Source organism: Hypomesus transpacificus, unplaced genomic scaffold (genome assembly GCF_021917145.1).
Source record: "Hypomesus transpacificus isolate Combined female unplaced genomic scaffold, fHypTra1 scaffold_129, whole genome shotgun sequence".
NCBI lineage: Eukaryota > Metazoa > Chordata > Actinopteri > Osmeriformes > Osmeridae > Hypomesus > Hypomesus transpacificus.
In genome coordinates this window covers 85,001-100,166 of record NW_025813705.1, presented here as the reverse complement: position 1 = coordinate 100,166, position 15,166 = coordinate 85,001, and the positions used below count along the sequence as shown (strand labels likewise).

Sequence of the window (15,166 nt, the reverse complement as noted above, 5' to 3'; positions counted from 1 at the left end):
GCTCTTATCTCTTCCCTGGAGGAAGCAGGGGGAGGTGGGGAAGGGGGGGGGGGTCATTTTTATTAGGTTTTTCATTTAACAGGTTCAACTTGAAGGTAGGATGAGAATACATGTCAGGTAAGGTGAGGAGATCATTTGTCTGTGGAGCTGTGAAGTTTCTCCATTCATCAGCTCCTTCACCCACACATTCTTCCAAAACTTTATCTCAACACGTTGTCTAATGTGTTGAAATATGGTGTTATTGTTCAGTCAAACCAAAGGAAGGATTCATGGACATTCTGGAAATCACATCCACAATTGTTAATTTCAAGGCAACAATATAAAAATGTCAGGATTCTACTGCTGCTGTGTGCCCTTCCTTGAGTGGGAGAGTACACACACACACACACACACACGCACACACACACACGCACACACACACACACACACGCACACACACACGCACGCACACACACACACACACACACACACACACACACACACACACAGAGGCAAACATATTCACATTCACTGTCAGCCCCATTTGGTTGGTCTGTTTTGCACCTACAGTAATGTTCATCCTGCTTTTCATTCATTTTCCTGGATCAGAGGGACCTCCAAAACACAGGAGTACTGATACACACAGGCACACGCACACACACATTTCAGTTATGTATTCCCATTAGCCATCAAGTGTGAAGCTTCTCACACCATCATTGCAGCAGCACTCTCTCTCTGACACACACACACACACACAAACACACGCTTACACAAACACATGCTGACACACACTGTATATATATATGTACATGCATACACACGTTTGTAATACAGTACAGATATATGTATACTGTCGATACTCAAACACACTATGTGCCGTCACTACCTCTTAGCGTCAGTCAGGTGTCAGTGGTCTACTGAGGACATGATGCTGCCTGTGTGAGGAGAGCAGGCTGGAGCAGAGCAGAGCAGAGATGAGTCCCACTCTGTGTGTGTGTGTGTCTGCGTGTGTGTGTGTCTGTGTGTGTGTGTGTGTCTGCGTGTGTGTGTGTGTGTCTGCGTGTGTGCTTGTGAGAGAGTTTCATCGAGTTTTATCTAACAGCTCTTTTCTCTTGGGATAAAAACATCACCCGTCTCACCTTGAGTGAAATTCACCAGGGGTGAATTTCACTGGTGACATAGATGCTTTCAAAGAGTGTGTGTGCATGTGTATGATTCAACACATTCAATGAATATGTAATACTGTATACTGCATATGTTATATATATGTATATATATTTATTTATCAAGAACATATGAATTGACAATTGACATTTTGTATGAAGATTAGCAGCTAACATTAGCTAAAATTAGGTTCATTACAGAAATTAGAGAATTAAAAACTACATTACACCAAATTAAGCCATGCAATTTACCTCAAAATCAACCATTATCCATTAAATGTTAAAACATACGTGTTAAAAATACTAGAATCATCTCTCAACTGAACAATTTCTATCAATTCAATTACCTTTCTAACAGTACTGTAATATTAAACGGATGGCCACGGACATGCAGTTGAATTCTGTACTCGCTACGCAGGGTGTCGCCCCTAGCAGCAGGTCTGGGACCAACAAGGCCCTCACGTGCTCCTAGCCTCACCCACATGTGGGAGCAAATATATGACCTGTGATCAGTAGTGGTACCTCTGCTCCCAATAATACTGCTGGTCTCCGTGGAGGCATGAACCCGTTTGGACCAATGAATGCAGTCGTGTTAAGGCTCTACCCCATGTCAGGATCCCTCAGATCTTCTCCACCAGCCATCCGTGTCCTGTTTTGAATCGCTCCTCTTTTCACTGTGTTTGTGTGTGTGCGTGCATGTGTGTTTGTGGGTGGGTGTAGCTGTGCATTTGTGTGTGTGGAGATTGGCGTGTGTGTGTGCGCGCGTGTGTGTCGATGGGTGCAAGTGCATGTGAGTGTAGATGTGCGTGCGCTTGTGTGGGCCTCTGTGTTGATCATGGTGAGGGCGGGGTCTTGAGAGAGTTGCAGGAGCCTCCCTGACTTCCTCCTCCTGTGGCACTCTGGCCCACCCACTGGAACACCCACAGGAAACAGGAAACTGTCAGAGCTCGGACTACTTCAATTAGCAATAAAAAGATAAACACTTGAAGGTTTTTCACTCGGTAAAAATTCACACAGTGCATTCACACTTAAGGACAACATCTAATGATTAAGTCAGTTTAGTAACTAAAGCTATATGTTAAAATGCAAGAGAACCCATGATCCATGAGTGTTGCAGATCCAGAATATTCTAAACCAGCTGTGTGGTTGTTAATAGTCTGCAGCTGACTGAACTAAACAGGAGGAGAGGATTCAGAGTAAAGGATGGGCTACTCTACAAGGACGGGGAGAAAGTGGAAAGCAGAACCACAGCTAAAAGGTTAAGGTCGAAATCGAATTTCATTCTGTACTCGCCGGCAAGTCTTTTAATGGTACAAGGAGAGTCGGTCGTGAATTCTTTTTTAACACCAGGATCGGTGTTCTCTGAACACCTGCGTTCAGCGTGCTTTGCTTTCCCCCAAATAAACTGTTACTGGGTCTGTACACATAGAGACAGTATTTGTACACATTTATACTGTATATATATGGAAGCAAATCGTGACCAAAATTCAAATGAAAATGCATTTCCAGAAATGCATTTTCATTTTAAGAATGTGGCTGCATTATTTGACTCATAAATCAAATTAGTATTCAATCATCCTATTTGCATTTTCATTTTCTTCTTTAAGACTGCTCATTCTTTCCCTTAATTAAAATGAAAACGAAAAAGACATTTGAAATTTAATTTTCAAAATATGCCCCAGCAAATAGATACCAAAATTCAATTTGAAATGTAAAATTTGAAAATGAAAATGCATTTCCAGAAATGCATTTTCATTTTAAGAACGTGGCTGCAAAATCGTGACCACAATTCAAATTCAAATGTATTTCCAGAAATGCATTTTCATTTTAAGAATGTGGCTGCATTATTTGACTCATAAATCAAATTAGTACTGATTAGTACTGAGCGGACATTGCATTTTCATTTTCATGTTCTGCCCGCAAAGAACTGCCCATAATTCGAAAACGAAAATGCATTCTGAGCGGCGCAGTAGAGTGACGTCAGTAGCCGCTCTTCTTCAGCTCCCTGCTGACCGAGCTACCCATCTTGTTCGGTAGGGGGCGGTGTGCACATACGCATTGCATTACATGGCAAATGTGCCGGGAAATTGATTGAATTGCCGGGTCTTTAGAGGACGCATCACAGATCATGGCGCTCCCTCAAATTGTGCAGACACTGATAGAATTAGCTGAGCTGGTAGAAACTAATAATATATCTGAGTCTGATGCCCGTGACCGAGTAGAACAAGTCACAGAGAGCTTGGCTGCATACTCTGCCGTCACAGACGTACACATTAATGAGGTTGCCATAGTAAACCTCTCTTCAGTCCTGGAACGGCTGGATGCTGTGGAGCCTCAAATGGGACGGGGACGACCAACCATCCACATCCCGTTCGAGTCCATCGAAAACTATTTATTAAATGGTCTACTTTTTCCTGTGAAAGCAAGCTGTTTCACCTTTGGCCTGGTTCAGACAAAATCTGAATTTCCGCAATCTGAATTTGAATTTCCGCAATCTGAATTTCAAGAATCTGAATTCCTGCAATCTGAATTTTAGAATGTTTTATTTTTGGATCAAAATAATTCAGTTGTATTAAATTTGGCATACAAATAATTCAGATATTATATATTCAACAGCAATATATTTCAGTTTTATGAAATTCGACACACAAATATTTCAGATCTTTCATATTCAAATTCAGATACTTTTGTCAGCTTTCTAGCTCCATAAATCCGTTGCTTTGGATCCTCCGACGGATGGTCTGGTGGCCGACAACAGCTCCGCTATGTCCTTTATTTTTAAACCATTTAATAAATAGTTTTCGATGGACTCGAACGGGATGTGGATGGTTGGTCGTCCCCGTCCCATTTGAGGCTCCACAGCATCCAGCCGTTCCAGGACTGAAGAGAGGTTTACTATGGCAACCTCATTAATGTGTACGTCTGTGACGGCAGAGTATGCAGCCAAGCTCTCTGTGACTTGTTCTACTCGGTCACGGGCATCAGACTCAGATATATTATTAGTTTCTACCAGCTCAGCTAATTCTATCAGTGTCTGCACAATTTGAGGGAGCGCCATGATCTGTGATGCGTCCTCTAAAGACCCGGCAATTCAATCAATTTCCCGGCACATTTGTCATGTAATGCAATGCGTATGTGCACACCGCCCCCTACCGAACAAGATGGGTAGCTCGGTCAGCAGGGAGCTGAAGAAGAGCGGCTACTGACGTCACTCTACTGCGCCGCTCAGAATGCATTTTCGTTTTCGAATTATGGGCAGTTCTTTGCGGGCAGAACATGAAAATGAAAATGCAATGTCCGCTCAGTACTAATCAGTACTAATTTGATTTATGAGTCAAATAATGCAGCCACATTCTTAAAATGAAAATGCATTTCTGGAAATACATTTGAATTTGAATTGTGGTCACGATTTTGCAGCCACGTTCTTAAAATGAAAATGCATTTCTGGAAATGCATTTGAATTTGAATTGTGGTCACGATTTTGCAGCCACGTTCTTGAAAATGAAAATGCAATTCTGGAAATGCATTTGAATTTGAATTGTGGTCACGATTTTGCAGCCACGTTCTTAAAATGAAAATGCATTTCTGGAAATGCATTTTCATTTTCAAATTTTACATTTCAAATTGAATTTTGGTATCTATTTGCTGGGGCATATTTTGAAAATTAAATTTCAAATGTCTTTTTCGTTTTCATTTTAATTAAGGGAAAGAATGAGCAGTCTTAAAGAAGAAAATGAAAATGCAAATAGGATGATTGAATACTAATTTGATTTATGAGTCAAATAATGCAGCCACATTCTTAAAATGAAAATGCATTTCTGGAAATGCATTTTCATTTGAATTTTGGTCACGATTTGCTGCCATATATATAGAGAAATACGCCGTACAATGCAAAAATTATTTAAGAAATAATGAAATTAAAAGACAAAACCAAACAGAAACATTGCACCTTTATACTGCCGAACAAATGCAGAAGACAAAACAATATATATTGAAGCCAAAATACATGCAAAGAATCTTTTGCGTACGACATTTGCATAGTACTGTACAGTAAAGACAACTTTCTCTCCTTAATGAAGAGCGGACCGCCCTGACTGGACTGTTTGAGGAGAGACCTTAGAAGCGTGGCGCTCTGAGACTGACCACTCCCCCGCTCATTCTCCATGACAGCTCTGTTTCCCAGCCGTGTCCCTGCTCCAGAGCGACTACTCGAGATGTGCCTGCGGTGGCCGTTTGAGCCTGGGTTATGCTCCATTTACACTGGGACACACACGGGCACAAACCCAGTGTATGTGTGTGTGTGAGTGGATGTGTCTTTTAATGGCGCATAAACCTGACTCAAGTGGTCAAGTGTCTAAATTATTGATGGGATCAGTCAGTGGGCTGAGGGTCAACGATCCCCTCGCCAAGACTTCAAAACATCACTGCATAGAAACCCTGGAGCGGAAAGAAAATTAGGTTTGTGTGCGTCTGTGTCGGCGTGTGTATGCGCATGCTGCTTTCTGCTTGTGTGTTTCTGTGTGTGTGTGTGTACGTTCGTGTGTGTGTTCATTGCTGTGTGTGTGTGTGTGTGGGTATGTGTTGTTGTCTGTCAGTGTGATTGTGTGTCTGTGTAGCTGCCATCTAGAGACCCTTATCCTCAAAGACAGCCTCTCCCACTTTGAAGTTACACAAGTAAACCATTATCCAGCTCCCGAGAAGGCATAGTCCAGACAGAGGCCCACTACCCCCCCCCCCCCCCCCCCCCCCCCCCCCCCAGCAGTACCACTGTGGCAGGGCCTCACGTCCCATCCACCATCCCACCCTGCTCTCATAGCTGCCAGAGTCCAGGGTTAAACCTTTGCTATGAGGATATTTGATGTCAACAATCTAAATTAATGTTTAACTAGTCCAGTTTCTATTCTGGTCCTGCGTTAATGAGCGTGGGGGAAGCGGTGTTCTTGAATAACAAACTGAATGAATTTGGCTCGCTCTCTTTCTATCTCTCTCATCCTCTCCCCCTCTCTCTTTTACTCTCTCTTTCACTCTCTCACTGTTTGCTCTCCCACTAGGACACCAGCTTTGTTTTTATGATCAAACATAAAAGTCAAGTTTAATGTAAATCCATATTATGTAATCCTGTTATGCAACTGTATGTCATTTGCATGAACATTCCATCACACACACACACACACACACACACACACTACCATACCTCTACAAGGGGATGCCAGTGAGCGATGGGTTTGCGGGGATAGGAGAGCATCTCGTTCCAGTGGTCTCTTCCCAGGCTCTCGGCCTCGTTCCCCACCCTGCTCACCCCGATCACCTCGTTATGGCCCACTCTGTTTGACAGGAGAACACGACAGACAGCACAGACTGAACACAGCCCTGTCTGGTTGCATGCACAAACACTGGCTGACTGTCAATGCACATTGATGGGATGGGTAGCTCAGTGGTTAGACCACATGACTTTCAATCCAGAGCAGAATTGCAGAATTGCAAGTTCATATCTACCTCTGTGTGCATTGGAATAAAGCTTCTATTAAATCAATACATGGTTGTCTACCACAACCCCCCCCCAACCCGGAAGAAACTGTTGGCAGAATGTAGATCAGTCTGTGCATCCCTAGTGGATAGAGTATATTGCACCTTTCTGCTCAACTACTAACTATGTTGTCTCATTATAATGAGGTTCTGTTCTGCTCTAATATTAACCACAGGAGGTCCACAGCCTGTTCTCTGAGGTCTGCAGACAGGAACTCCACGGTTAGAGATTATGTCAACGTTATTCACAGTGTTCGTGGGAAGTCCTATTGAGGCCTTGACATTTTTTTGTCAAGAGAGCCTTGATTAGACAGGTGGACCATTACTGTGACAAAATCCTCTGAGAATTCAATACAGATATGGGCACACAAAACAACCATGTTCGCCACTGTAATGAGATAACACTGTCCCAAAACATGCACATAAATATTCATCCTGAGGGAGCAGAGGAGGGGAGGATTGTTATGTTTGTCTGCGGCAGCTCCTGTTGTCGGCGATGTTTGAGTTTCTGGGGCCAATGGTACACAAGGGAACACATGTTCTCCAAATATTTATCCGCCTGAGTCATCTGTACCGAAACTTGAGCAATTCAGAAATTTCCTGCATTTAATTTTGCATTTTTACATTGGTTTCCAAGAAATGTATGTATTTTATAAAACATATTTATCACGTGACTAGATGAATGTGATGGTTGCAGCTGGTCAAAGCATCTACTGTACATGTCTGTAACTCACCGGTCGTAGTCCATGACAGCTATGAGCAGGCTGATCTGGTCGATGTTCTCAGGAGGGACGTCGAACACGATGGCTTCGTTGTAGACGGGGTTCAGCGTGTTCCTCTTGGTGGACGTCTTCCTCTTCTTCAGCCGGCGGCCCTCGCACATCAGGGAGACCTTCACATAGGGGTCTGGAGAGACAAGGAGAGAGACCTTAACATAGGGGTCTGGAGAGACAAGGAGAGAGACCTTCACATAGGGGTCTGGAGAGACAAGGAGAGAGACCTTTACATAGGGGTCTGGAGAGACAAGGAGAGATACCTTCACATCGGGGTCTGGAGAGACAAGGAGAGAGACCTTCACATAGGGGTCTGACTAGACAAGGAGAGAGACCTTCACATAGGGGTCTGGAGAGACAAGGAGAGAGACCTTCACATAGGGGTCTGGAGAGACAAGGAGAGAGACCTTTACATAGGGGTCTGGAGAGACAAGGAGAGAGACCTTCACATCGGGGTCTGGAGAGACAAGGAGAGAGACCTTCACATAGTGGTCTGACTAGACAAGGAGAGAGACCTTCACATAGGGGTCTGGAGAGACAAGGAGAGAGACCTTCACATAGGGGTCTGGAGAGACAAGGAGAGAGACCTTCACATAGGGGTCTGGAGATGCAAGGACAGAGACCTTCACATAGGGGTCTGGAGAGGCAAGGAAAGAGACCTTCACATAGGGGTCTGGAGAGACAAGGACAGAGAGAGAGAGAGACCTTCATGTAAGGGTCTTGAGAGACCAAGAGCAGAGAGAAAGAAGGTCTGGGGTGTGTTTAAGGGTGTGGGAAGACAGAAAGAAAGAGAGAGCAAAAATAGATCTTCACCCAAGGGTCCGGAGAGAGCATGATCAAATAAGGGGTTAGAAGAGAGGAAGACAAGAAGAGAGAGCAGGAAGAAAGACCTTATCAACGGGGTCTGGAGAGAGAGAGAGACATAGAGGGAGATAACCACACAAGGTCTTAGAGTTCAATGGAAGAAGAAAAAACTTGGGGGGGGGGGGGGGACAAGGAAAATAGAATTGCTGTGAAAACCAATTTAAGGTAAGGGAACTGTCATGTGACACGTGCAGCCAACAAGATGTCTGACACATTTTTTTACGTGAACATGTGACTCAGACATATACTAAGGGTGTGCATGGAAGACTCCAAAAGTGTTTTTTTGACATTTTTTTAACAAACTAGGTTGATTCAAAAAATACATGTCATCACAATGATTTGCTTTAAATTAAACATAAATATTGTCCGTATTCCTGAATAAAGATAAATCCTGTGGGAATGACAGAGATTTGACGTTGGGCCTGTGAAGTAATAGGCTTCACAGACTTCTACAAATGGTTTTGAAGTATTGTATACTTCTAAATGGTATTAGGAAAAAAAGCAAAAACAGATGACCTGCCCACACTTAAAAACTAGAATACGGATGTAACGTTTAGTCCACACAAGTTGATGCAAAGAATGCAATACAAGCCATGTTCTTGACCCCTTAACTGCTTATTAAATGGTGTACACAGCTACATAACAGCTATAGAACACAATGTATATGCTCTTTACGCGGAACCTGAATCTTCCATAATATTATGACAGATGAGGACCACAAATTCATACCTGATGCTCCAGTGATGTCCATAGCTTTGAGGTTCCTAGCCTTGATCATGGTGATGGTGAGTCTTCCAGCCGTGGGTAGGTAACACAGAGAAAACATCAGGTCTCCCAGGTCCACATTGTCCTACACAACCACAACAACAACATCAGACCATATGCTTATTGTTTATTTGAACCTTCACTTGAACAGAACCAGTCACTACAAGGGTGGCTTGTCAAAACAAAAAGGATATAAAAAAGAATGAAGACAGTACACTTCATAACGCTCTCAAATAAATAACAAGCAATACAGTACCAATACTCTCCTCTGATGGGGATCTATTGCATGTGTTTGTGTAGGGAGTCAGGTGGCTCAGCGGTTAGGGAATCAGGCTAGTAATCTGAAGGTTGCCAGTTTGATTCCCGGCTGTGCAAAATGACGTTGTGTCCTTGGGCAAGGCACTTCACCCAACTTGCCTTGGGGAATGTCCCTGTACTTACCGTAAGTCGCTCTGGAGCTGAGCCTCTTTTTAGTTTTTTAAGCTGTTGATAGGTACCAGGATAGGATGATAACATATCTAGTAAAAATGTCATGAATCCCGTTTTTTTGTTTTACTTTATCAATGTGTTAGTTAGACAGCTGTTACACAGATTATGTTTTCAGCAGTGTCGTTGTGGATACCGTACTGCTCTCATTTCCCTCTTAGTGAGTCACTGTTTCCCGGCCAATAACAGGGATTTCACACACACAGATATCGTCCAATTAGCACTCCTTAAAATAACGTGTTAGGTATGTCAGAGGGTTTGTGTGCGTGCGTATGTGGATTTGTGTGCCTGCGTGTGTGGGTACGTGCTTTGTTGGTGTGTGCGTTGGTTGAATTAGAGTGAAGCATGTAGCTTGAAGCTCCATGAAGCTTCTTCCTTTGTTTTGTCCGATGCCCCCTGCTCCTTCTAAGAACGCCAGAGCTGGAGGCCCCTGAGCACTGCCATGGGAGACCCCATTATTCTGCCTGAGCAGAAAGGTCAGCATGATTCTCCACTGAGCCCCAATCATTACCAGCCTGGCCAGCCGTCCCCTCTGTGTTTCTCAACAGCCCCGGGGCCAAACAAAAGCTGACTTCCCTGTTTGAGAACACTTTAGGCAAACACTTGATTTGAACTCCCTGTATTTGCCAACCATTGTTTTGAGTTTTGTCAGTATTGCTTGGTTTCACTGAATTAAATTAGTTTAAGAGCTCATTACTGGAGCAAACTTGATTTAGGCCGGATTTCAATCAGACCCTGTTTACCATGGAAATGTTAATGTGCACAGTGCAGACGTAATTGTCTGAAGAACTGCTGTTAAAAATGAGGAGCAGGAAAAAAGTCTAACACTGAATAGACTTTGTTCAAACGCAGCACAAAAAACAATAGCACACACTCTAATGAGGTTGTGTCTCATTCAACAAATCAACACGTTACTTTATATAACTAAACCGACAATGCACATACAGGTCTCTAAGTCTCCAGCTAATTACTTTGATTTTCCATTTCAAAGCCCCTTTACCCCATTAAAGGGGCATTTTCTCTTACACACACACTCACACACACTCTTACACACACACACACACCCACACACCCGCCCACACACACCCATGTCGAAACAAACAGACAAACACACTTCAAACACAACACTAACATCAACAAAGCACGATCAATAGTTTTGGTCGCTAGGTCCTCGCAGTGATGCTTCCTCTTTTCGTAGCTCTCTTTTGTGCTTGCTTGGGATTATTGGTCGCGGAGGAATGTGAATGATCTTGCTCTTGGCGAACTATCCGTTCTCCAGACAAGGACGATTATCCAGAGCAGGCAAAGGTCAGGTTGACACACTGTAGGTGGAGGATGTCAAACTGTGACCATGTCTTGTCTTGCATTCATAAGTGTCTTCCCTCTCTACTCTCTCTCTCTCTCTCTCTCTCTCTCTCTCTCTCTCTCTCTCTCTCTACCCTCCCTCTCTCTCTCTCCCTACCCTCCCTCTCTCTCTCTCCCTACCCTCCCTCTCTCTCTCTCTCTCTCTCTCTCTCCCTCTCCCTCTCCCTCTCCCTCTCCCTCTCCCTCTCTCTCTCTCTCTCTCTCTCTCTCTCTCTCTCTCTCTCTCTCTCTCTCTCGGGCTGCATAGACAGATAGGATGTGATCTCTGGCCTCTACAACATTATTAGCATGCTGTGCTGGCGTCTGGGCTCTGGACCTGGTCCAGGATCAGTAAGAATCGAATCAGACCAATGAGATGATTTGTCACGTCTGTCAACATTGACCGCCAGAACAGGCCAGGGGGCAATTGACCTTTGTCCTAACCATTATTCACTCATAATTACATTATGAAGAGATATCAATGCACATCTTGAAAAATCGTCATCACCGTCGTCATCATCATCATCATCTTCATCATGCCAAGCTTAACACACACCAAATACCACAAATGGTACTGCACTTATGGCCCAGAACCCAGACTCACTCACAATTAAACCAACATAGGAGGCCACTGCACATTGATACACATGCAAGGCCTGTGTTATGGTATGACCACGCCCAGTGAAGAGCACCAATGTGGGACAATGGAACAAGCGAACGTTCAGGTAAACTGTTCGTTTTTGGATGCGTTCATGTGTAACAGGTGTCATCGCGTCACTCGTCAGTATCGCTTCTTCCCTCACTTGTCCACTCGTGGGGTTCAAACTATTGTCCTCCGACTACATATAAGGACCACCTTTCATTAACACTGCTTAAGCCTGCTACACCACTGAAAAGCCAACTATTCAATGTGCGGTCACGTTTAAGTGCGCATCCAGCCTCTTTGTCTCTCTCTCTCACACACACTCAACGAGGGGCGGCAGGGATGGCATAGACTCCGCTCTCAGAAATATATAACCCAATTACCCCCTCCCCCCGCCATCAGCAGACTATAGAATAACAGCCGCCACTCCTGTAAGCATTTAAATCAAGTCAGCGGTTGGAATTATGGTCACTTGTGCTCTCGATGAGATTATGCTGGCACTCTAAAGAGTCTTGGTAAGGCTGAGAGAAGGCAGCAGTCTATCTCATGTAATTATTTCTTTAGAGTTAGCACTAGCACCTTTTCCCCCAGAGGCTGCAGGCCTTACCTTTCTCTCTCTTTCTCTCTCTCCTCTATCTCTCTCTCCCCCTCTCTCAATTCCTCATTCTCATCCGTCTCACCCTCTCTATATCTCTGTATAAATATAAAAAACATGTCATAGCAAACTTTATAGAGCTCGAAGCCAATGCCACAGCTCATTCATTCGCGTATGTGAATAAAACCACAAATAGATTGATGTGGATGAATCCATCCTTAAGTGGATTGAACCCTGCAAAAATAAGGTGATGAGAGGAATTCTATTGGTGAGTTGATCGTCACCTTCAACGTGCCAAACCGTTCCCACATCCCGACCATTTGTTTTACCACAGGTATGTTGTCACATGACAGTCAAAGTGACCTTGATGTCAAGTGTTGCCATGAAAAACGTGCTCGAGACACTCCTCCTTCAACAACGATGTGAGCGGAGAGATTTCTTCCTGGTCGTTTGTCACTGCAGTCCGAGTACAAAGTGTTCCTTGGCCTTTCAGCTGTGCAACTTTAAGCCTTGTGGATAGAAAAGGCTGTGCAGTCATTATGTGGCAAGCCAGCATGCTGTGACACAGCATGGGGAGATGGGACCACATCCGTCTCCCTCGTTAGTCCCCTCGTTAGGACTAGCTGGAGGTCGATGGGATCGAATGGAGTCAGAGGGTGACAGGTAATCCGAAAAGTCTTTGTTATCATGGTTTCAGACACATTCTGACACCAAGTGAAGGATTTCTAACTTTATTTAGACATTTGGTGATATATTTGCCATGTCTGTAACGGGTGTGCAGTGAGGACCCAGGTGCAGGGAGATCGACGATGCAGGATTATCAAATAAAAGAGCTTTTAATGAGGACCGTAGACACAGCTGGGATAGAAAACAAGAAACACGCCACATGAAACCAACGACTGACCAAGATTGTAAAAATGACAGGGACTTATTACCCCAAACCAAAAAAGACAGGTGAACGCCACAACACTAACGACACCACTGAAAAACAATCAACAAGAAACAGGTGGAACTAATAAACACAGAACACAGGGAAAACACTAGGGCAGACAAACTAATGCTGGGTACACACAAAAATATTTTTTTAATCTTATGAGATTTTCGAAATGTGAGAGACCACAAACATAAGGACCAAAAAATCCTAGACTTAACCATTTTGCTCCCCCCACACATCAGGATTTCTGATCGTATGCCATCGGGGCGGCTCCGACAAAGTCCGACATTCTTCCGAGCAGGTTCAGTCACTTTTAACACGCCTCCCACCAAGGGAAAATCTGATAAAATAATCTGTAGAACCATCAAGATAATTGGGACATTACCTAAGATTGTCGGAAGGGGGGAAATCGGCCCGATGATCCTGTGGTGTGCACCCAGCATAAGGCTGGGGCAAGGCCGTGGGCGTGGCAGTGTCATTCAAGATTGATAAATCTCAAATTATTTTCTCGCAAGTGCTGTAACTGACTGTGAAGCCACAAATGTATATTAAGTGTATTTAATACCTGTATGTATATTCATTTTATTTAAAATGTAGGTTTTGTTTAAGTAATTTTTTTATATAGGTAGTTGTAGAGAGAAAGAAATGCAGGTAAAATAACCCAGGCTGGAATTTAACCCAGGCCCCTGGCTTTAGGCCTAGTGCTACATGCCCTTACCCTGTAAGCCTCCAGGGCACCCTAGATACTGGCAGATATTTACTTTTAGGATGACTCTGAGAGTAGTGAGAGAGGAGGAGAAATGTGCCAACCTCTCGCCTCTTTACCCTTGACAGGAGAGACCATCAATAAGGCTTTCTCTCATGTCTGTTAGCTCAATGCAGCTCCTCCTCAATACACCACGCACACACCACATACACACACAGAAACACACCCACGTACATACAAACATCCCAGCCCAGCACACCACACCACATCGCAATAATGTCGATCACTGGAGGATTGAGACACAGTATTGCATCTTGATCCAACACACTCAGTCAGACACATCACACACTGTTTTATTCAGTATCCCTGCCTCGTCCCTGTGAACATGTAGTCCCTGCCTCGGTGTAGATCCCAGGTCCCAGTGAGGGTGGTGCAGGCTGAGTCCCACAGTGTGCATGTCATGCACAGCATATGGCGGAGGAGACTGTACGTTCCATAGGCTTGGAGATGTGGTGTAGGGAGGCTTCTCTGGGGACGTGAGTTATGAGTTATGCATGGGTCACACAGCAGTGCCCTGGCCCTGGACCATCCCATCATGCTTTGAGAGTCCCCAAGGGTCTGGCCCAATTCTGGGGGCAGCAGAGATCTGATCTGTGTGGTTACTGGAAACATCCATCCTCACCTCCCTTGACCCCCCCCCAACTGCCCCCCGACTGCCCTTCTCTTCCTCCCCCACGACTCCTCCGTTCTGTCCTCCCCCCAACCACCCTTCATACTTGCCGGACCTCCTGTCTCTCTTTCCCCGCTCCCCCTTCCCTCACCTCCCCCGACTCCGTGGCACCCTGAAGCTACCGCTCTTCAGTTCAAAAACGATTCCATCACATCGCACCGCCGGTGACTTCAAACCCATCGCACCTACAGTGGAGTGCCCCACCCGGGCGTGCTGTCCCCACTGCTCCATGGCACAGTTGTGATACCAGCGGTTAATAATGTAATGTAGCTCCATCCGGCTCAGCATTCAGTCACACGTCAGTGCTAGCCCAGATTTAGGTCAGTACCCCCCAGTGTTTCCTAGTGGCATCATCAAACATTCACTCCAGCTAAGTATATTTCTGTGTCCCCCCCCCCCCCCCGCCAAACCCCCCGGTCTGTATAAACTAAGGGAGTGTGTGTGTGAGAGAGAGAGAGCGAAAGTGGATGTACGGTTGTGTGTACATGCGCATATGTGTGTGTGTGTGTGTGTGTGTGGGGGGGGGGGGGGGGGGGGGGGGTATATTGCTCTGAACTCCTCCTCAATGCTTTCCCCCTTGTCCTGCTCTGTAGTTGCCATGGTTCTACATGGCTCTGGATTGTTACACCAGTTTCCTGTGAGCCAGATGGGAGGATGA

At 44.7% G+C, this 15,166-nt stretch overlaps 1 protein-coding gene across 1 annotated transcript in view; it reads right to left on the bottom strand.

Moving 5' to 3' along the window:
- Positions 1 to 1,314: 1,314 nt before the first annotated feature.
- The window catches only part of syt9b (synaptotagmin IXb), a 20,677-nt gene continuing 6,825 nt past the window's right edge, over positions 1,315 to 15,166 (bottom strand). The window contains exons 5-8 of the mRNA XM_047050838.1: positions 9,035 to 9,155; positions 7,403 to 7,574; positions 6,337 to 6,466; positions 1,315 to 2,053 (exon numbers count right to left, since the gene is read on the bottom strand). Of these exons, the coding sequence (XP_046906794.1) occupies positions 1,976 to 2,053; positions 6,337 to 6,466; positions 7,403 to 7,574; positions 9,035 to 9,155 (501 nt within the window). The 3' untranslated portion in view covers positions 1,315 to 1,975. The remainder of the gene's footprint in view (positions 2,054 to 6,336; positions 6,467 to 7,402; positions 7,575 to 9,034; positions 9,156 to 15,166) is intronic.